This window comes from Tachysurus fulvidraco, chromosome 3, assembly GCF_022655615.1.
Source record: "Tachysurus fulvidraco isolate hzauxx_2018 chromosome 3, HZAU_PFXX_2.0, whole genome shotgun sequence".
Classification (NCBI taxonomy): Eukaryota; Metazoa; Chordata; class Actinopteri; order Siluriformes; family Bagridae; genus Tachysurus; species Tachysurus fulvidraco.
In genome coordinates, this window is record NC_062520.1 from 5,707,130 (window position 1) to 5,728,987 (window position 21,858).

Consider the following 21,858-nt stretch of genomic DNA (forward strand, 5'->3'; position numbering starts at 1 on the left):
TGTATGTGTGTATGTGTGCATGTGTGTGTGTGTGTGTGTGTGTGTGTGTGTGTGTGTGTGTGTGTGTGTGTGTGTGTGTGTGTGTGTATGTGTGTGTGAGTGTGTATATGAGTCAATTTCTCTGAGGTCACAAAGAGCGCTTCAAGTGCAGGTAGGATTTATTACAACAGGTAGATAATGAGAAGATAGAGTCAAAAAACAGGCAGTCAAAAAGACAAAGCCAGTATAAAAAACAGAAATAGATAATAATCAGACTCACAAAATACAAAGGCTTGATGGCATAAATTCAGTGTGTGTGTGTGTGTGTGTGTGTGTGTGTGTGTGTGTGTGTGTGTGTGTGTGTGTGTGTGTGTGTGTGTGTGCGCGCGCTGGAAAAAGGAGTCGGGATCAGCCATGTTGTGATGAGATACCGGGATAATGATTCTGGGAATCGAGGTCTACGACCGGTCTTTGGAATGTGTTATCAAAAAAACTTCTAGAGGAATGTGATATCAAATGTTTACTGAAATGCTAATTGAGTGTATGTGTGTGTGTGTGTGTGTGTGTGTGTGTGTGTGTGTGTGTGTGTGTGTGTGTGTGTGTGTGTGTGTGTGTGTTTACCCTCTACTTATTAAAAGAGGAAATGATTGTGTTGTCCTTAGTTCTGCACTGGACATTGTAGTGCTCAGAGTTTTGCCAAATGACTGACAGCAACAACACAAGGAATTAGTGTCAGTTAATGCACACCCTAGAAACGTGGTGTTAATTCTTTTTGGAAATGTTGTGTGCATGTGTGTGTGTGTGTGTGTGTGTGTGTGTGTGTGTGTGTGTGTGTGTGTGTGTGTGTGTGTGTGTGTGTGTGTGTGTGTGTGTGTGTGTGTGTGAGAGAGAGAGAGAAAGAGAGAGAGAGAGAGACAGACAGACAGACAGACAGACAGACAGACAGAGAGAAAACTATATGCATATTTATATTTGTGTATACATTTGTGACTTTTATTTATAATTCTTCTTCTTTTATGTATATCATTTCTTGTTCTAGTTGTTTGTTTGTTTTTTGTTTGTTTGTTTGTTGGCCTCAACAGGACATCTATATAATATGAATATGCTAATAGGAAATGGTTCTAATTCTACATATGCACACACCATCCCTGTTCTGACTTGCATACAGGATTATGATTGGCTGTTATATTTTATGATGAAATAACACCCCCCAACCCCACCCACCAAAAAAACTCCTTCTGGCTACCACTTTTTCTACCACTCTATTCTAAGTTTTTTTTAATATTATTTGTTTTACAAATAATGCGGTAGCTCAAACTTAAAAATATATATATATATATATATATATATATATATATATATATATATATATATATATATATATATATAATAAAGATTTGAAAAAGGCTGAAAAATGTTGAAAAAAAATAATTGAGTCTTATAACATTCCTTTCTGAACTAGATCGTGTTGTGTGAAAACATTTCAACACCTTTCCCATTATTTTTGTTACAATTAATCCCTTTTTAAAATGACTTAATCTATGTAAGAAAATTCAATGAAATTATTCTCAGAAGGTCGGGAGAAACTATATTAGTTTTCAAAGCTGTTTCTCTCTCAAAACATAACCACTCGATTGAGTTTCTTATTAGGAGCCGTCTACAGTCCACAGTCTCTGATCTTGACAGTGATAAATTCACTCATAAGACTTGTGAGATAGGCCACAAGAAATGCAGCGGGTGGAGAGAAAGGACAGGAAACAAGTGACCAGAGAGAGAGAACGAGACGGACAGAGATAGAGGAAGAGAGAGAGAGAGAGAGAGAGAGAGAGAGAGAGAGAGAGAGAGTGTGTGTGTGGTGGCGTGGTTTAGAGTCTGATGCCTCAAGGGAACATATTAGATAGTGTGTATGGGGGGGTAAGTGGATTAAGTTTATGAAAACGCAGTGTGTGTATGTGTGTGTGTGTGTGTGTGTGTGTGTGTGTGTGTGTGTGTGTGTGTGAGAGAGAGAGAGAGAGAGAGAGAGAGAGAGAGAGAGAGAGAGAGAGAGAGAGACTGACAGGTGGTTTTGTTGCTCATCTGGACTTTGTGTTCCAATTTGGGTTAAGGACACTTATTTATCTGAAGCTCTTTCACGCAGACGCTCTCAAACTCCAGCTCCTCGTCACCAGGTAAGATCACTTCATCCTTTAACTTCAGACAATACATAAAGGATTTCCTGTATCATCTGCACTGAATTGCGTTCTGGTTTATTGCTGCACTTATGTGTGCCTATATGCATATTTTTCGGTATACAGGAAATAAAAGTAGGTGAAGTAGGAACATGATTTTCATATAGCTTTTAACATAAATGTAGAGGGTTTAATATTTAAGATTATTCAATGATAACCTTAATATTTAATAAGATTTATGTAAATATAGTAGAATATAGTATATAGTAATATGGTAGTAAATATAAGATTTATGTAAATATATTATATTCTAGTTTAAATGCAAGTAAGTGGCTTTCGGTTTTGTTTGATTATTCTAGGTCAGTTCTTAAAATGTGTGTGTGTGTGTGTGTGTGTGTGTGTGTGTATGTGTGTTTGGGGGGGACAGGCTGAAGGGATGAAATGTACGAAGTCAGAGTAACAGGACTGATCCAATAAAGCAGTTTAAATCTGTTGTTTCATTTCTCTCAAGTGAATTCTCCAGGCATTAGTATGTGTGTGTGTGTGTGTGTGTGTGTGTGTGTGTTTGTGTGTGTGTGTGTGTGTGTGTGTGTGTGTGTGTGTGTGTGTGTGTGTGTGTGTGTGTGTGTGTGTGTGTGTGTGTGTGTGTGTGTATGTGTGTCTTTGTGTGTGAGAGTCTTAGAAACAACAGGAAATAATGTTTGTTCAGGCTTGAGTCAGTAATATAGTTTAAACCTGTTGTTTGAGACATCTGATGTCAACTTTCGTGTGTGCATGTGCATGTGCATTTGTGTGTTTGTATGTGTCAAGCACACAATGTAATGTGTGAAGCTTTAGTGATCTCACCACATTGAAAATGAATAAAGCTTTACTGTGGTTTTATCATGATGTAACAATCAATGGGACCCTTCATTCATTTTGGTTTAAACCAATGGGGACCTATGGGTGTTATATACAGTTTTTTATACATTTTTTTTAAACAATTAGTTCTGGTGTTTCTGAAGTGTATGTTCTCTCTCGTTTCCTTCTGGTTCCTCATGGTTTCCTTCCACCTCACAGAAACATTTTCCACATGTTCTTCCAGAGGATTGTCTGTGTGTGTGTGTGTGTGTGTGTGTGTGTGTGTGTGTGTGTGTGTGTGTGTGTGTGTGTGTGTGTGTGTGTGTGTGTGTGTGTGTGTGTTACTGGCAAGTGGTTATGTTGTTGTGCAACCAATTGGAAGGTAGAGAGTTTGATCGCAGGTCTACCAAGCTGCCACTGTTGGGCCCCTGAGCAAGGCCCTTAACCCTCTATTGCTCAGTTGTATAAAAAAATGACAATGTACAGTAAGTAACTCTGTATAAAGGTGTCTGCTAAATGCTGGAAATGTGTGTGTGTGTGTGTGTGTGTGTGTGTGTGTGTGTGTGTGTGTGTGTGTGTGTGTGTGTGTGTGTGTGTGTGTGTGTGTAAATGGTACCTATGAGGGGGACTTTGGAAATTTGTCCCAGATATGTAAATTTAAGACAAAGTTGTTCTCTGAAGGAGTGTAATTGCTTTCCACAAAAAAAGTCCTAGATAGAATTGAGCACCGAGTCACTTCCTCTAATGATCCAACATTGTAGAAAGGACATTATTTACATTTACATTATTTCCTGTCCAATGTCACCCAAATGAGGATGAGTCTGGTTACTCTCGAGGTTTCTTCCTCATATAATCTCAGGGAGTTTTTCCTCACCACCATGTCTCTGTATTGGAGTAAATTGACTTAATGTTCTTATTATAAGCTCCAAAGACTCTTGCTGAAGTTCAGGTGCAAATTTTTGTAGCTTTTTTTTTTTTTTTAGGAAAAGCTTCTTCTTATGGACATGGTATAATATCCATTGTTTAAATTTTTAAAGAAAACAGCATGCACATGGGAACAATTCCTTCCATATCTCCATCTGTTCCGGACTCTTTATGATGCCGTTTTTGTTAGGGTCTGGAATGTGTTTGAGAGTATTTTAAAGTCATGTATTTTTATACCACTTTCCTGACCCATATGACCCCATCTGTCTGTTTTATCTGCTTTTGTCATCATAATGGTGTGCAGAGTATTTCTCAAGCTTTTGCTAATGTATGCTAATTGCTCATTTAATTGCTTGTAAGTAAGTAAATAAATAAATAAATAAATTGTAAACACAATTTTAGTCACTGTAATAGTGGTAGATGGGATTTGTGTCTGTTTTTTTGACTCTCTCTCTCTCTCTCTCTCTCCCTCTCTCTCTCTCTCTCTCTCTCTCTCTTTCTCTCCCTCTCTCTTTCCTTTCTTTCTCTTTTCCAATTTCTTATCTATCATTAACATTATTATTTTATTTTTGTTTTATTATTTTTATTTATGATAATGGCAAATCTGTTCCTTTTTTTCTAAAGATCGTGGTATAAAAAGTATAGAAATATAGTTATTAAACCTCTCTCTCAGTGTTCATTGGTTAGTTAAGGACACTTTCAAAATATAGATAAACTATAAATACACAGATCAATAAACATGTCAAACAGACTGTGTTTCAGGTTCAGATGATGATCAGATGATTTATTACAAATGATTTTTATTAGCTTTGTGATCTCTTAGTGTACTTCACAGTAATGTGGTGGCCTTTAGCATTATACAGCCTAGTGAATATAGTAACTATAATTTATCTATAACATTATAACACACATTCTAACTCATTTAAACCTTTTTACCACTATGCTGGCTTTCAAAATGGACTCCTCTGTCATTTATAATCCATTTATAATCAGAATAAACTGAGACGTTTATCACTACGAGTCATTGTGTGTTTTAGACGTGTTTTTCCCTCAGTTGATAAACTTACAATTTTAAAAGTGCTTGAACATTTAATATATATTTTATAGGTTTATGAACAAGCACTTGGAACATCTAAGAGGTGGAATGGTCGTTTGTCTGAATGAAAAAACAACCAGAACTTGTCTATGAAAATATATCTCTTAGTATTCTAGGAAAAAACAGAAATACTTATGAAACACTACAAATTATTAAAGTCCTGAGTGTCTACTTTTATATGAGCTTCATATTAACACCACTGTGGAGTGAGACATAAACATTCAATACTGAACACAGACCCAACAAATCAGGAGTCTGATGTCATGCCTAATAACACATCGTTCTCTAAATACTTTCATCATGTTGCTAAAATTATTCTATTAATCTCCATTCATTGTTTGTGAGTTTTACTGAGAAAAAATACCTTCTTAAGGTAAAGGGAAGCTTGTAGATAAAAGAAGATTCATGTTTTTTGGAAACATAAACTGTTAAACATTTATCATTACTTCTACACAAAATGCATCGAATGACCAGCAATCTTCTAAAACCCATGAACTCTTTCGTCATTCCCACTCCACCTCCTAACAAACACTATAAACACTGCTTTCTGTTAAAAACTCCTTCAAATCAGAACAATGGCTATTGGAAAGTATTAAAAAACAAACAAACAAAAAAAAAACTTAGCAAAGTCTTTCAAATAAAATGAAATAATAAACTTTTCCACACAATCACAGTCTACTCAGGTGTCCTGTTTTCATCCTTGTTACAAACTAGAATCGATAATGAGATATTTAAGATGAAGCGCTCGAAAGAATAAAAGATACTGAGACAAATAGTTTTTATTAAAGCCTTTTTCTTTACCATTTTTATTATCTTAAAATTATTTATTATTATTTATTATTTATTTATTATTTATCAATTTCTTATTTATTATTATATTAAGATATAAATATTTTATTTTGTTTTAACTTCTCTCTCAATTCAAATGCACAGATTAGTAAAAAGCCTCTCAAACCGGCTGAACAATCCTAGATTTGAAAGACAATAATCAAAATAATCAAAATACACTTGCCCATGTTCATGATATTTTCACTTGCAAAGGTACTGTATCATTTATTATAGTGGATAATAATGGATAATAAAATTATCGATTTTTCTCTATAAGTATCTTGACAATTCAGTAAAACTTAATGTTAAACTACAAATATTTCTTGCTTACTAAATAATATTAAAGAGTGTCAATAAGTATGAATCGCATTATATTATGTTAAAAAAAACTATGAAACTTGATAATGCTTTGTTTATCCATTCAATGATATTTATTTAATGTTATCCATGACATTAGCATGATTTTTGTGGTGGTGTTTTATGCTAACTTAGTTTTTTCATACTATTATTTAGTTTAGTCAGTGAAGCCTCTCTGAATAGTGTCTGGGTCTGTGGATTGATTTGAAGCTCATATTGCTCTGTTGTTAGACCTTTTGTTCATGACACTGCTTCATTTTTGGCTCTTTAAGAGGGAGTGAGTAAGTGGAGGAGTGATAAAGTGCAGACACTGCTAACAGAGTGCTTGTTAGTTCATCCAGAGCCAGCTCTCATGTTTCTACACTTTGCACGCTGCTTAGAGATTTTGACGGTAAGCACGATTCAGTGTGAATTTTTATTATTTTGTTATAATCCTAGATTTAATTTACGTATAATGAAATTGACTTGAAATTGATTTATTTGTCTTTGTAGTTAACATTTTCCTACATTATCCTCGATTTCGCTCGACTACCTGGTGAAAGTGATGCAGCAGCGCTTTAATCCTCAGACCAGCTTCAACTTTCATGTTGATTCTGCTGCTAACAAGCTGAGCCAAGTCTGTGCCATAACGTGCTGTATAGCTGCACTGAAATCTAGGTCTTTAAGTCTAAAGTTAACTATAACCTCTCAACAACTTTAACTTCTCGTTACAGTTTTTCTCTGTTTCTACGTTTTGAGCCAAAGAACTCAATTCAACTTTTTTTTTTTTTTTTTATGCTTGGTGGTCCAGCAGCAAGATTCTGTGCTCTCACCACTTTAACCCAGGTTCGATTCCTGCATACGGAACCAACTCAGCCACAGAGGGGTTAACTCTCAATGCTGGTCTCAAGCCTGGATAAAATGGGAGGGTTGTGTCAGGAAGGGCATCCGGGGTAAATCCCGTGCCAGAATCAAAATATGAGGATCAGTTGATCCACTCACAGTAAAACAGGAAGTACAATTATCTACAATTTGCACTATAACTAATCACACATGGTTCAATGATTAAAGCCGACTCTTCTTCACTTCTTTAACTTGTACATGTTATTTTGTCATTAAAATTGGCAAAGAAACTTCTGGCAATTTTCTGTAATCTTAAAAAAAAAAACCTGACTTTACAATTCAGAAATTTTAGACATTTGCATGTACATATGAAATATCTTTGTTTACATGTACAGTACAGAGCACTGTCCTTCACCGGATAAAATGCGGAGCGATGTCACCGTCAAAAGAATAAAGTCCAGGAGGACTGAAGGACTACAAGACTGGAGGAACAGTCCAGGAGGAGGAGAGAAAAAAATATACTTCCAATAAGTTGGTCCAGGCCGGAAGCTATCCTGCTGGGTCCGAGTTTGGGGCGGAATCATTTTGTCACACCGGGAGAAGAAAGACTTTCAAATAAATAAGGTTTAATAAATAATAATAAGACATAAAACAGGAACAATGATGAAAACTAAACAGGGCAAAGAAAGAAGGTGCAGTGACGTTACACTGATGGATGATTCCGCCCTGCCATCGGCAACGCGGCAAGGTTACACAGACATAATTATCAATAGGGAACACTTGCGTAGAGACGGGGAGGAGTAAACAAAGGCGGGGCAGACACATGACACAAAACATACACAAATGAACATGGCCAAAAGTTCGGGCTGACTCCTGACAGTACCCACCCTCAAGGCTCGGTTCCTGAAGCACCAATCCCATCTTAATGACACTCCCAACAAGGTCCAGGAGGGGGGGGGCAGATGGGGGAGCAAGGAACACTTTGATTCAGATGGGGGGAGCAAGGCACACGGCAAGGCAGGTGGGGGAAGCAAGGCACACGGCGAGGCAATTGAGGGGAGCAAGGCACACGGCGAGGCAGGTGGGGGGAGCAAGGCACACGGCAAGGCAGGTTGGGGGGACTAAGGCGGTGGTGCAGCCAGAGAGGGCAGAGCGATGTACACAGCCGAACTGAAGGGCTGAGCGAAAGCCACAGCCAAATTGAAGGGCCAAGCAACCTCCACAGCCGAGCTGAAGAGCCGAACACAACCCCCGATACACCACGGCCAGATCCACGTCTTGACGACCACAATAGGAGGGAGGGAGGGTGGGAAACACCACCTGCTGATGAACTAAGGCAACGGCCTCCTTGGACAGAACCGGAATAGGTGTGGGGCAATGCCGCAGGGCACCAAAAAACCAGGAAAAAACTGGGATGGTGACATCCTCCACAGAACAGAAGTGAGGCGACCTCCTCCTTGGACAGAACTGGAAGTGGAGCACCGTCCCTCACCAGATAAAACATGGAGCGATGTCACTGACAAAAGAAAAAAGTCCAGGAGGACTGAAGGACTACAGGACTGGAGGAATAGTCCAGGAGGAGGAGAGAAAAAATATACTTCCACTAAGTTGGTCCAGGCTGGAAGCTATCCTGCTGGGTCCGAGTTTGGGGCGGAATCATTTTGTCACACCAGGAGAAGGAATACTTTCAAATAAATAAGGTTTAATAAATAATAATAACACATAAAACAGTAACATTGACGAAAACTAAACAGGACAAAGGAAGAAGGTGCAGTGACATTACACTGATGAATACACTGACTATGATTCCACCCTGCCATCGGCAACGTGGCACGGTTACACGGGGAGGAGTAAACAAAGGCGGGGCAGACACGTGACACAAAACCTACACAAATGCACATGGCCAAAAGTCCAGGCTGTGTCCTGACAGTTATGTTGTTTTCAAGTGCTCTCGTTGTTAGTTAGTATCATGTCTTGTTTAAGTTTAATGACATTTTGTTGTTATGTTCTTGTCAGATATTCAATTCAACTGCATTTGTATTGTGCTTTTAACACTGGACATTGTCTCAAAGCAGCTTTACAAAACATAAGAAAAAAATTATATTTAATACAAATATGAATATTATACAAAGATTCAAGATTAACATTAGACTTAAAATTAAATGTGTTTGTATTTGTCACCAAAGAATAAGCCTGAGGTCACTGAGGCGACTGTGGTGAGGAAAAACTCCTTTATGCCCCCTTTCCACCAGAAAGAACCAGGTGATTGTTCAGAGCTAGTGCTGGTGCTGGTTCGAATTTGGTTCCACTGGCGAGCATTCTAAGAACCAGTTTGCCTTTCCATGGGCTAGAGAGCCATTACAGGTCCAAGTCTTTCATCACTGTATACAATGTTATTCAGGAATGTTAGCACAGCTAAGTCTAGACCAGCAATGTTTTGGTGCTGCTTAAAAACCACTTTATCTGGTTTAGAGCCGGTGCTTTGGGTGTCAAAAAAAGAACTCTGAACCAGCTCTGAACCAGCACTCAAACTGCCTTGGTGGAAAAGGGGCATTAGATGGAAGAGGAAGAAACCTTGAGTTTCACCAAAAGTGAACCTCATACTCATTTGGGTGACACTGGAGGCTGTGATATAATATACAGTCAAGCAATGTTGTATTGACAAGGAGGTTGTTGTCCTCAAAGACCACATGGTTTTGGCATCTCCTCTTTAAATGTCTGAAAAAATTCATGACACAGAATGTAACCGGAGCTGGTAGCTTTACATGCCTTAGGGTCCTCACAGGTTTGGCCTCATCTCAATAAAGGTCTGAAATCTTTATGACACAGAACACAACTGTAGCTGATACAATCTCTTTATGCCTTGTAATTGGTAGAAAAAGAGAAGCAGTGGAAAGAAATTAGCATAGCTGCTGTTCGTAATATTAACCAGCACTACATGATAATGTGGATTTGATCAGATCTACTGAAGCACACGGTTGTAGTATGTATTATATATGTTTGGGTAAAGAGATTAGAAAGTTCTGAGTTTTGTGATCTCAAAGAGCAGAAGGAATTTTAGTGTGTTAGAAGACTGGTTAGATACATAGGAGCTAAACTAGCCAAACATCTGCTAATTTTTCACAGAAATCCTATCAAAGAAACATATTAGCACCAGAATTCATTTAGAAATAGACCTATAAACATATTGAACATGATCTGAATTGAGGTTTTCCTTTAAGCGATATCAGCTAGCTCGTGTAACTTCTTCATGTAAATTTACATCGTCTTGCTCGCTGAGTGGTCGGCGTGGCATCTGCTCTTAAGTATACATGCGTTTTGAGCAGAGCTCAGGCGGAGGAGCGTGTCTGCCGTCACAGTGCGACGCAGAAGTGGATAATTGTTTTTATAGTGGCCACAGTTGTGCTGATGCGGTGCATTTCCAGCCCGGCCCTAAGCTCAGCAGGAGACGTTGGATTAAATGACTCATTAACTTGATCACGGAGCACTTTCGAGTGCCTGGCGCCTCTTTTTGCCAGATGGCGTTAACAACCGCTGCTTTTAAGAGTAGCACAGATAGTTTGGTCACTGTTTAAAGCTGGACCAAACGCACCTTCTCGGCTGAGATTTCATCATCGTCCTCCTGGGTGTCGTGCAGCAAGAATCCAGACGTTAGAGTTTTATGGATCTCATGAGGACTTTTAAAAAATGCTGAAGTTTGGAGACATGTTTTTAGATTGAAAGATTTGACTGAGTTGAATAAGTTTGTGTTCTTTCATCGAAGCTTGGATCGGATTCATTTTAGATATACAGTATGCGTTTGTTCAGACATAATTTGCTTTATTAAGAATGTGGAAAACATTCGGCACATGTGGACATGACTGGAAATTTCTTATACGTGTGCAGACGCACACATGTTAAAAAAAACGCACACATTAACACAATGCAAAAAATATCCAAAGCATTCCAGTAACCCAAATCCTAACCCTAGCTGCCTCCTTGACAATTGACTCCTTTAACCATGAGCTTCCTCTAGGTCTGGTCCTCTATTTTCACTGTAGTTTGATTACCCACAATGCTGTTTGACTACCTAGTAACATTTGTGATATGGTTTTTAACCCTCACATCATCTTTAAGTAAAAAAAGTGATGCAGCAGAGCTTTATTTCATTTTGTTAACATTCTCATCCTCTCATGCTAATGCTAATTCCATCCAACTAGCGGAGTCGAGTCTGTGACGTAACAGTGCAACAAGGGCGTTGTATAGCTGCAATACATACACTTTATGTCCAACGTTGGTATACATTTCTCCACTACTCTTACTTCTCTTTATAGCTTTGGCTCAGTTCTCAGAAAAAATAGTTTCCTGTTCACAACAGATTTGTTCCAAAATCTGTAATCACTGGTAGCATTTAATTGTTCATATAAATCACAATTGTACCTTAGTATTCTGCTATGAAAAAATTAACAATATTAAGAAATTAACCATATTACATGGAAAGTAGAATGGAGTCCAATATTCTGAGACTTAAAATGCTTTAATTTTGCACTTGTTTCTAATTTCGTATCCAATTTGTTTTTATTTCTAATAAACTATTGCCAAGATATTTCACTACTATATCATTAAACACATGAACAAATATCAACAAAATTTAGCAAATACAAAATGATTATTTTATTGTTAAATGTTTTTTATTATTTTTGTGTATCATATACTATTTTTTATTTGATACTACTTTCATGATTATTGTTGATTACTTCTGACGTGTCAGAAAATCTCAAATTCAAAAGTCAAATCTTTGAAATATTTACATGGACGTCTGAGTTTCTCAATTTTCAGGTTCACCGGGCACTCGAGCTCACATGGACTCTACGAGTTTGTGTAAAACCTTACGATCCATTTCAGATCAAACCCATCGGAGTGTCGTCTGATCACATGCTTCAGTAAAAGAGGCTGGACATGAGGGAACTTTGTACAATGCAGTTAATATCACTTATTTGCTTACATTTGAATAGGGGCTTAGAAATAGTGTAAAATTTTTGTGTTGAATATTAAAGATATTGAAAATTTACTTTTTGTGTTTTAAATATTACAACAAATATCCAGTGAAGGTTGTTGATGTTCAAAAAAAGCAAATAAGAATAAGGTTAATCCATTGTTTAGTAATGTACCGTGTGAAACATATGTATAGACAGGATTCAGGGTTAATCCTGGGAAACGTATCAGCAGTGTGAAAACTCTAACTACAATATCCCAGGATTCTGTTTACAGTTACACAAAAGATTATATTTCACGTCCGAAAAGGCCAAATGTGTCATTTGCACCTCTATCATGAATTGAGCTCAACTATTATACTGTTGGTTAGATCATTTTTAAGAAGTCAGATCTAGACTGAGCTAGAACACAGAGTCATGTCGAAAGAGCAGGTCCTGTGTTTCATTTCTGTGACTGTGTTGGCCCCAGGCCTCCTGACCCACCATGACCCTATGTGCCTAAATCACAACCCACTGACAGACTTCTTCTTCTGAAAATATGCTGTGGAAATAACTAAACGTGCAATTACTCCATGAGACTTTCTCACACTCTCTTTTTCTCTTTTTTGTTGTTGTTGTTGCTTATAATCTCAACCATCATGTACGTATACATAAACAGATGCTTGACAAGTTAACAGATAAAATTTGAGTCCATTAAACGGAAACATGGTCGCAAATAAATACTGTTTTTTGTTCTATCATGAAATATTTCTCTCCTGATGTGCATGGTCTTATCCAGAATGACACAAAATGATTAATAAATGGTTTGATATGACAAATAACCTCCACACTTACTACTTGTCCAGTTGGTGCTACTACCGATTTTAATTATTAGTAGCACCAATATTAATTAATTAATATTTAAATAGTAGTACAATTTTAATTAAAATCATGTTCAATATGTTCAATTTTGTTCCTCTTCTTCAACATCTTCTTCTTCTCCTTCTTCTTCTTCTTCTTCTTCTTCTTCTTCTTCTTTTGTTAATTATTATTATTATTATTATTATTATTATTATTATTATTATTATATTTTGGCTTCTTTTTTAGTTTCTAGTTTTTAGTTTCTTCTTCTTTTTCATATGTATATATTTTTATATTCTTCTTTTTCTTCTTCTAATGGACAAATAAAAAATAACCATCAATGATAGATAGATAGATAGATAGATAGATAGATAGATAGATAGATAGATAGATAGATAGATAGATAGATAGATAGATAGATAGATAGATAGATAGATAGAAGGTAAGAGAAATCTTTTAAAAAGTCTGTGTTTAATAAAAATAAGTAAAATAAAATTGCACACAGTAAATGTAAAAGAAAATATAGTATATTTTGGCATAGAAATATGTTGAAATAATAATAACTCCAGAGGTCAGGGCATGTCTCTGTCATGTGCTGTGTCCACTTGCTGTATAGAACTTTGTGGGGTTTTTTTGCATTAAGGAGTACGAACAGGTCTGTTCCATCTGCAGGGACGCTGTAGTGCGTGTAGGACATGTGCAGGAAACTCGGGGTGTTATTTCATCGCTCTGTTGTTTTTGGCACCCCGATGTTCCTCTCCTGCAACAAACACCACATCTGTAACTAATAAAGCTGTTTCTGTTACACCGGGAGGCCTTCGCTGTGAAACCAGAGCAAAGCTCCAGCTCGTGTGAAGCACACACACACACACACACACACACACACACACACACACACACACACAAGACCGCTCTAATGAAAATATTATACTGCTTAAAATATGACGTATTATTATTGCAATTAAAATGGATCACGTCCTGAAATGTGATCAGTTACAGCAGCTTGATGTGTAGCTAAAATGGATATGGACTGACGTTGGTATGTAGGGTGGAGAGTAAAAAAAAAATGTTTTTAATGTCAATATTCATATTATTATTAATAATAAAACTGTGCTTTTTAATATTGAGGCGTTTGTTCCAGTATTCAGTGAGGGTAAGGTTGATGTGTCAGGTTCACACAGCTGCTCAAGTCTGCTCTCTTGTGGTCTTTAGCTGTAACACAGTGTATGCAGGCTGTACATCTGAATCTTTATTGGTATATTAGATTAGATTAGATTAGATTAGATTAGATTAGATTAGATTAGATTAGATTAGATAAGAAAACACATACCATCATATTAAATCAGTCAAACAAATAGACAGATTAGTGCAGAAATATGAAAATACATCTGAGAGAAAAAATTAAACAGAAAAAGAAAGATTTATTATTAGTAGTAGCAGTAGTAGTAGTAGTAGTAGTAGTAGTAGTAGTAGTAGTAGTAGTAGTAGTAGTAGTAGTGATGCTGAAGATGGTGTATTTGGTTGTGGTTGCTTTTATAAAAAAAAATGGGTACTATAATAGTAGATGTAGTAGCATTGATTTGTAATATTAGCAGTAAATGTAGTATTAGAAACAGCACTAATCTGTTTTAGCAGTAGTAATAGTATGTGGCAGTGATGACTCAATTGGTTAAAGCTCTGAGTTGTTGATTGGCATATTAGGGTTCAAGCCCCAGCACTGCTGAGCTGCCACTGTTGGGCTCTTAAGCAAGGCCCTTAACCCTCACTGCTCCAGGGGCGCTGTATCATGGTGCTCTGGCTGCATCCTCCAAAGTTGGGATATGTGAAGAAACAATTTCACTGTGCTGTAATGTACTGTATATGTGACATAATAAATGATTTGATTCTATTAGAAGTAGTAGCATTGGCATTATAGTAATTAGTAGTAGTACATTGATAGGATTAGTAGTTTTAGAAGTAGCAGTATTTGAAGAAGTAGTGGTTCCTGTTGTAATTTTATTGTTAATCTTATTAAATTGAGGTAAGATACCTGTATTTTATCACAATTATATACCCTACAATACTGTGAAACATGGTCTCTGACAGCAGTAAGGACATTTAGACATAACCCTAAAGTTAAAGAAGATACATTTAGAATAAGTAAACAGAGAACTCTCATGAAAGTTATACAACTTCTAAAAGATTGCACACAAGTGTATTGCCGTGATTAGTGAAATGTATACTGAGGTGTATATGTTGTACATGTCTATAAAATGTCTATATTACACATCGTATAAAACCATTAGAGAGACAAAGTGAATTTTACTGTAAGCTGTAGAGTATAAGCAATAATAATAATAATAATAATAATAATAATAATAATAATAATAATAATAATAAAGAAAAAAGATTGCAGAATTTCATTAAAATAAAAATGAATAATATAAATTATAAAGACAGGTGACAAATTGTGTAAACAATGCACAACACAAAATATGTAAGTCAAACCACAAGCATTATTGTGCCTCATGTAAAGTGTTCTTAGGTGATTTAAAAAAAAAAATCAAATCATTTTCCGTCGTTTGGTGTTGTGATGATGTTGGAAAGCACTGGAAGGCCATAGCATATGATTTACATCTAAAGTGTCTGGTGTTCAAAAGGACATGCTAGAGTTAAAGAAATGTATATAAAAGCCAAAAACTTCTAAAGCTTGATTTTAAAGTGCACTAGCCCAATGTCTGCTGATCTGAGTGATCTGATTAAAAGCTAAATTACAATCATTGAGAAAAGGGCAAGGCTACCATAAGCACCATGCTTAGTCCCATTAAACCTTAAGTGACATATATCGCTACTCGTTTTTCCACATTTTATTTTACATCCTTTAATGAGACGTCTTTAAAGCAGAGCTGCAGGCTGACTCTCCGCGGTAAACATGTTGGATTTTCTCACAAGTTTCCACAGACCGGACCCCTGGTGACCTGTTTGTTTAGGTGTGTGCTGATTAGATGCTCACACGCTGAGTCCCAGCCTCCACAGAGTCTGAAATGTGACAAACATCTCTCTGTGCATCTCTCTCTCTCTCCCTCTCTCTCCCCGTCACTTGAACCTAAAAATGTTTCATGGCGCACTTTTCCAAGCATGCTTGTAACATGCTGTACTTCATTAGAGCGGCTCATAACCCCAGCGTCTTTTTTCCGGCAGCTGCATCCACACGAACAGCCCTTTCCATAAACACTGTACATGTTTACTGTTGCATTTTACTACTTGGATGGTGGAACCTGTGAAAGGCCAACCACAGGTTTTTGAAAGCCCGTACATCATGGTTTCAAAGCGTGTTCTCACCATAAATATCATAAAGCATGAGCTGTTCATGGTGTCTTATTTCGCAAAAAAAATGATCTAAACACTAGTTGTAGTGGTTTTAATGAGAATACACAGCCTAGGAGGGTTTCTTACTTGGCTTTTGGGGCCAGTTTTTACAACCCATGACTGTGGTAATGATAGCTCTCCTTTCTCCTGGATGATGATTGACATTTTTGTTGTTCTCTTTTATAGGCGATGGTGAGGCCTCGGAAAACTGTGCTAGAGAAGTGATCAACCAGATGCACCCTGTGGACGTAGCACCAAGTTTGCAAATGTAAGCTCTTACGACCTTTTACAGTGTAAAGACCATAAACAGAGAAATGGAGAACCTAACAGCGGAATCGAACGAGGCTTTGCCACTGAAGTGCAACATGACCGGCAGCCACAATTTCATCTTCACCTTTGTACCCTTTGTCTACGCTTGCAACTTCATAATTGGGATGGTGGGTAACAGCATGGTGGTTGCTGTTATCTATCGCTACATGAAGCTGAAGACAGTCGCCAATGTGTTCTTGCTCAATCTGGCTGTATCGGATCTCACCTTCCTTGTCACTCTGCCCATGTGGGCAACATTCACTGCCTTGGGCTACCACTGGCCATTTGGAAGTCTTCTGTGCAAGGCCAGTGCAGGTCTGGCTATCTTCAACCTCTACACTAGTATATTTTTCCTGACTGCACTCAGTGTGGATCGCTACTTGGCCATCGTTCACCCCATGGGCTCACGGCGGCGGCGTACGCTTCTCTATGCCCGAATTATCTGTGTTTTAGTGTGGGTTTTTGCCTTCGTTCTGAGCATGCCTACTGCACTAAGCAGGGACATCTACAAGGTCAAAGATCACCCCTCTACACTTTGTGGAATCTTGAGTAACAAGCAGATCCACCTTCTGGTGTCTCTCAGCATTTTGAAGAGTGTACTGGGGTTCCTTGTACCTTTCCTTATCATCATCACCTGTGACTGCCTGATGGGTTGTGCCCTGTTGAAAGCCAAAGGTTTGCTGAGGAAGAGCTCACGCTCTCGGGAAGACGAGACTTTGCGTATGCTAGCTGCTGCTGTCCTGGCCTTCTTCGTCTGCTGGGCTCCTCACCAGGTCTTCCACTTCATGGAGCTTCTGGCAATGCTAGGAGTGCTGAAAGACTGCCACGTTCTGGATGTCATCGACACAGCCATGCCCTTCAGCATATGCCTGGCTTACATTAACAGTTGCGTCAACCCTATTCTCTATGGCTTCGTAGGTCACAACTTTCGCAAGAACCTCCTGAGGTTGCTGCACTGTGAGTCAAGACCTGTTACGAGAAATTCCAGTATCAGCACCAAGATGACTGCTCTGTCCACCAGAGCTTCTCAAGTGCTGCGTCTGTCTAAGAAAGACTCTGAGTATAACACTAACACCGTGGAAGACCCAAAGACTTAGCACAGTGGGAAGGTCATCTTTCTTGCTTAATTATTTGCCTTTAAGTTTAAAGTTTTTCAAACTATTAATGCATATTTTACCATAACAGTTTCAAATGAAGTGTAGGGTTTTCCATTCCCTTTCAATCTGAAAATGAAACATATCCAGGCACATCCCTTGGAGAATGGATGGAAGTTTTGATTGAATGTTAATAGTATTACACTGAAGGCCAGATGTGCTGAGTTACTTGTGTGTGATATTAGAGGTTCTTTTTCTGCATCAAAAACCTCAAGTTATATATGAACTGGGATTCTAAATACACACCAGGCACACTGGCAAGTGCCTTTCCTTCATATACTACACTACAGGCAGTTAGTAGGGGCCAGTTTAGTGTGAGATTTATTTTATTTTGCCAAACTGGGTGTAAATTAGGGCATTGCTTTAGTTGTTCTGAACTTCAATGCCAGTGGCAAAAAAAAACATTTTACAGAAACTATATGTTTCAGTGCTGCTTGTCTATTGGGATTATTTTATGATATTTTGCAACTTTGTTTACATTACATAAGTCACATCACAACTAAGAAATACAAGACTTTAAAAACGTTTTTTTTGTTTGTTTGTTTTTGCCACCGCTTTAAACGTTGTATGTAGTCGTAGTTGACTGCAAGAAGAAAGCAGTACAGTTGAATTACAGACACAAGTTTATTCTGCTTACAGCACAAAATAATTGATTTGTTTTAAGCTCACTTGAGCTCCTAACCCACTTCCACAAAGGTCACATCCAGCTCCCTCCAGTCCATACTCATAATATCTTACACATTTCTTGACTTGTGTTCATAACAGCACCATTTTCATAACAACTAAGATAGACAAGATAAAGATAAACTTTTTAAGAACCTAAAATGTCCTAAATGAACCTTCTTGCTCTCTGTAACATGTTCATCGAAACTCTGTCCTGTATTCCAGTAAATCCTTGTCTATTATTAATGCAAGGTTATGTACATATTGTGAAATACCAGTCTATTAGTGGTATTACTAATCAAACTTGGCTAGTCTGATGGGAAAATCAATGTAAACACTACTTCAGGTTGTAGTTATGTAAGCATGCAATCAACCAGTGCAAAGGTTCTCATAATGTTTAGTCAGAGAGCGCTTTTCAGACAAACTATTTAAAATATTTAAGTATGTATATGGGTACAATCATATTTGTATGATTTATATGTATAAAAAGTGTAAGAAGTGGGGGTGGGGCAAATGGATAGCTTGTATGGGTAGCTTGTATGTATTATATTATTGCATTGTGAGTGTTTTTTTGACCTCTATTGGTCCATAAATCTTCAGCCTCCATCCATTACTCAAGCAAAGACAACCAAATTTCTAATATTAGTATTTCTTATACAACTGAGTAGCTGAGAGTTAAGGGCCTTGCTCAAGGGCCGACAAGAGGCAGTTTGGTGAACCTGGGATTTGACAACTTTCTGATTAGTCTACCAACTAAGGTTCACCACTGAGCTATCACTGCGCTGCAGTTATGTTTCTCTAGCTAGCTTAACTCCTACCAACTTGTCCAAAATTGACAAAATTAGTTAATTTAATTTTTAACACAACTCAAAATGACGTACTGACTTCTTAAGCATCAAATTTTCATTGAACAGGTTTAATCGCCATGTCAATGAATACCATAAACCACGTACAGTAAGTGAAAAAGAATCAGGTCAGAAATTGTGAACTATTCAGATGACAACCTTCAAAGTAAAGGATAATTTGTGGTCACAGTAGTGATCATCTTTAATCATTTATAATCATCACTTGCTTTAATCAGGTTGAATGAATAATTACAAAATTCCACTCAACTTTTTCCACTCAACTACTCTTTTGTGCAAGTAAACGAAACAGTACAGCTTATCAAACAGGACAGTGCAGATGTAACCTAAAGCTAGTGCATGGTTCAGAATAAAGATGTGATGCCAGGGTTAAGCGCTTAGACCAGATTCAGAGAAATGACACGTGGAAGATTAATTTTAATTGCGGTATTTTTTTTAACATTGTTCTCAACATCTGAAGAAAATAATTAAGCATACATTTAGACATAGATGCATCAGGGATCTACAGGAGATCTCATGATTAAAAATCATTCCATTCTCATTGACAATCTCAGTTAATCTTGTATATAGAGGAATTTGTGGACCACACAGGGGGTACGGTGGCTTAGTGGTTAGCACGTTCACCTCACACCCCCAAGGTTGGGGGTTCGATTCCCGCCTCCGCCTTGTGTGTGCGGAGTTTGCATGTTCTCCCCGTGCCTCGGGGGTTTCCTCCGGGTGCTCCGGTTTCCTCCCCCGGTCCAAAGACATGCATGGTTGGTTGATTGGCATCTCTGGAAAATTGTCCGTAGTGTGTGAATGAGAGAGTGTGTGTGGGCCCTGTGATGGGTTGGCACTCCATCCAGGGTGTATCCTGCCTTGATGCCCAATGATGCCCAAAGATAGGCACAGGCTCCCTGTGACCCAAAAAGTTTGGATAAGCGGTAGAAAATGAATGAATGAATGAATAAATGTGGACCACACACAATTTAGATACAAAAAAATAATAATTTCAGGTCATAAGAAGTTGGTATGATACTCAACACATATAAAACACTGAAATATTCTCAGCTTTAGATAGATTAACTGAATATATTCATCTTGACCGTGTATTTAAGACTGCTCACCTATTGTCTTTCTCTTACTAGTAAAATTGTCATGAGTTAGAGTCTGTATGTAGCTGTAAATAGAAACTGATTGTCTTTGTACATGTTTCATATTTGTCAAATGTGTACATAGTTTAATATTGGTTTTGGTATTTGTATTGGTATTTAAAATAAGTTGTCTTAGTAACATGTTATGTTTTTATATATCATAAAAACGTTATCAATGAATGGATTATTGCGATGACAAATGTGTGTATTTGGTCATGCAACTTTTGTTTTATCTGTGTGTTGTATCTGTGTGTTGTATCTGTGTGTTGTATCTGTGTGTTGTATCTGTGTGTTGTATCTGTGTGCTGTATCTGTGTGTTGTGTCTGTGTGGCAGGCTGGGAAAGTTATATATATGCTGAAATGTGGACATTTTGAACAATCATTTTCTGAACTGTTTTAGTCTTTTGCATGGATCTCTACCATATGTAAAGTTCTAGCAAGTAAAAATGAAGAAAGTCTCATGTATGTTATGTGAACCTCATTTGCTATCGAAACGATCCTCTTCCCGCTTCTGAAGCAAGTACGAGTACGAGTACGCCCTGTTCAGGAAACACACATGACGACAGGATCATGCAAGTAATAACACATAATACTCAATTAGCTTCAGCATCTAATGCTGTTACCGATGATGATAACACAATTACGCTCAAATACCAGCTATTTGTCATTGATGTAAAAGTGTGCAGAAAGGTTGCTGATCTAAATAAATAAATATGAACAAAATAGAAAGTTCATCTCTGAAATTTGGGTATTATAATTAGGGTATTATATTGTCGCAATTACAACTTATGGGATCATTTATGTGCATCTTTCTAGTGGGAAACTTGTATTTATGATCATTCAGATCTGCACTTTATATAAATCCCAATTTATTTTAAAGCAGCATTATATACACTAGATTCTTTTCTTTGGTTCTTTACACAACATGATATTAAAAGAATGATCAAAATATTTTTTTACAATTAGTTATTTATCAGTAATGGAATATTTTCCACATTTCAACAGTCTGAGAAGTCAAAGTATGTTTATTTTCTAAACTGCCATACATTTAATCATGTATCTATAAAAATTGTTGTGTTTCCTGATAATTATGAATCTCAAATTGTTGTTGTCTCTGAAAGTTTCTTCCTTAAAAAATACACATTAAACACTATGGTTTGCTGAGAGACGTGATAAATACCTCTGTGAGATATATGTGCTACCGTACCACTTTTTATATTAAAAGAATAAATAAAATTTCATTGATGTTTTGTGAACATTCTTCTCCTGTTGCTCTGATTCTCCTAAACTCCATTCTAATTTGTCTTTTTCAATCCTTTTTAAACCAACAGCTAAAAACATGCATCTACTCTCACTATCAAACACTTGTCCTTGGATTTAACCCCACATCTTTTTTAGAGCAGTTTTCCCTAATATATTTATTTGAATTTGTATTTTCCAATTCTCCAAACTCCATTTCTAATTTGTCCTTTTCAATCCTTTTTAAACCAACAGCTAAAAACATGCATCTACTCTCACTATCAAACACGTGTCCTTGGATTTAACCCCACGTCTTTTTTA

The 21,858-nt window shown here is 37.2% G+C and overlaps 1 protein-coding gene across 3 annotated transcripts; it reads left to right on the forward strand.

Annotated features, from left to right (window-relative positions):
• The first annotated feature begins 1,874 nt into the window (after positions 1-1,874).
• On the forward strand, positions 1,875-21,554 carry agtr1b (angiotensin II receptor, type 1b). Of its 3 annotated transcripts, XM_047811488.1 has the most exons (3): positions 1,875-1,893; positions 2,085-2,147; positions 16,362-21,554. In XM_047811488.1, exon 3 carries the CDS (start codon positions 16,490-16,492, stop codon positions 17,579-17,581), a length of 1,092 nt encoding a protein of 363 aa, XP_047667444.1. In that variant the 5' UTR covers positions 1,875-1,893; positions 2,085-2,147; positions 16,362-16,489; the 3' UTR covers positions 17,582-21,554. The 3 variants fall into 3 exon arrangements, with proteins under 3 accessions (XP_047667444.1, XP_027015719.1, XP_047667445.1); XM_027159918.2 differs by lacking the exon at positions 1,875-1,893 and having other exon boundaries at positions 1,960-2,147; XM_047811489.1 differs by lacking the exons at positions 1,875-1,893; positions 2,085-2,147 and adding an exon at positions 6,407-6,583.
• Positions 21,555-21,858: the final 304 nt, after the last annotated feature.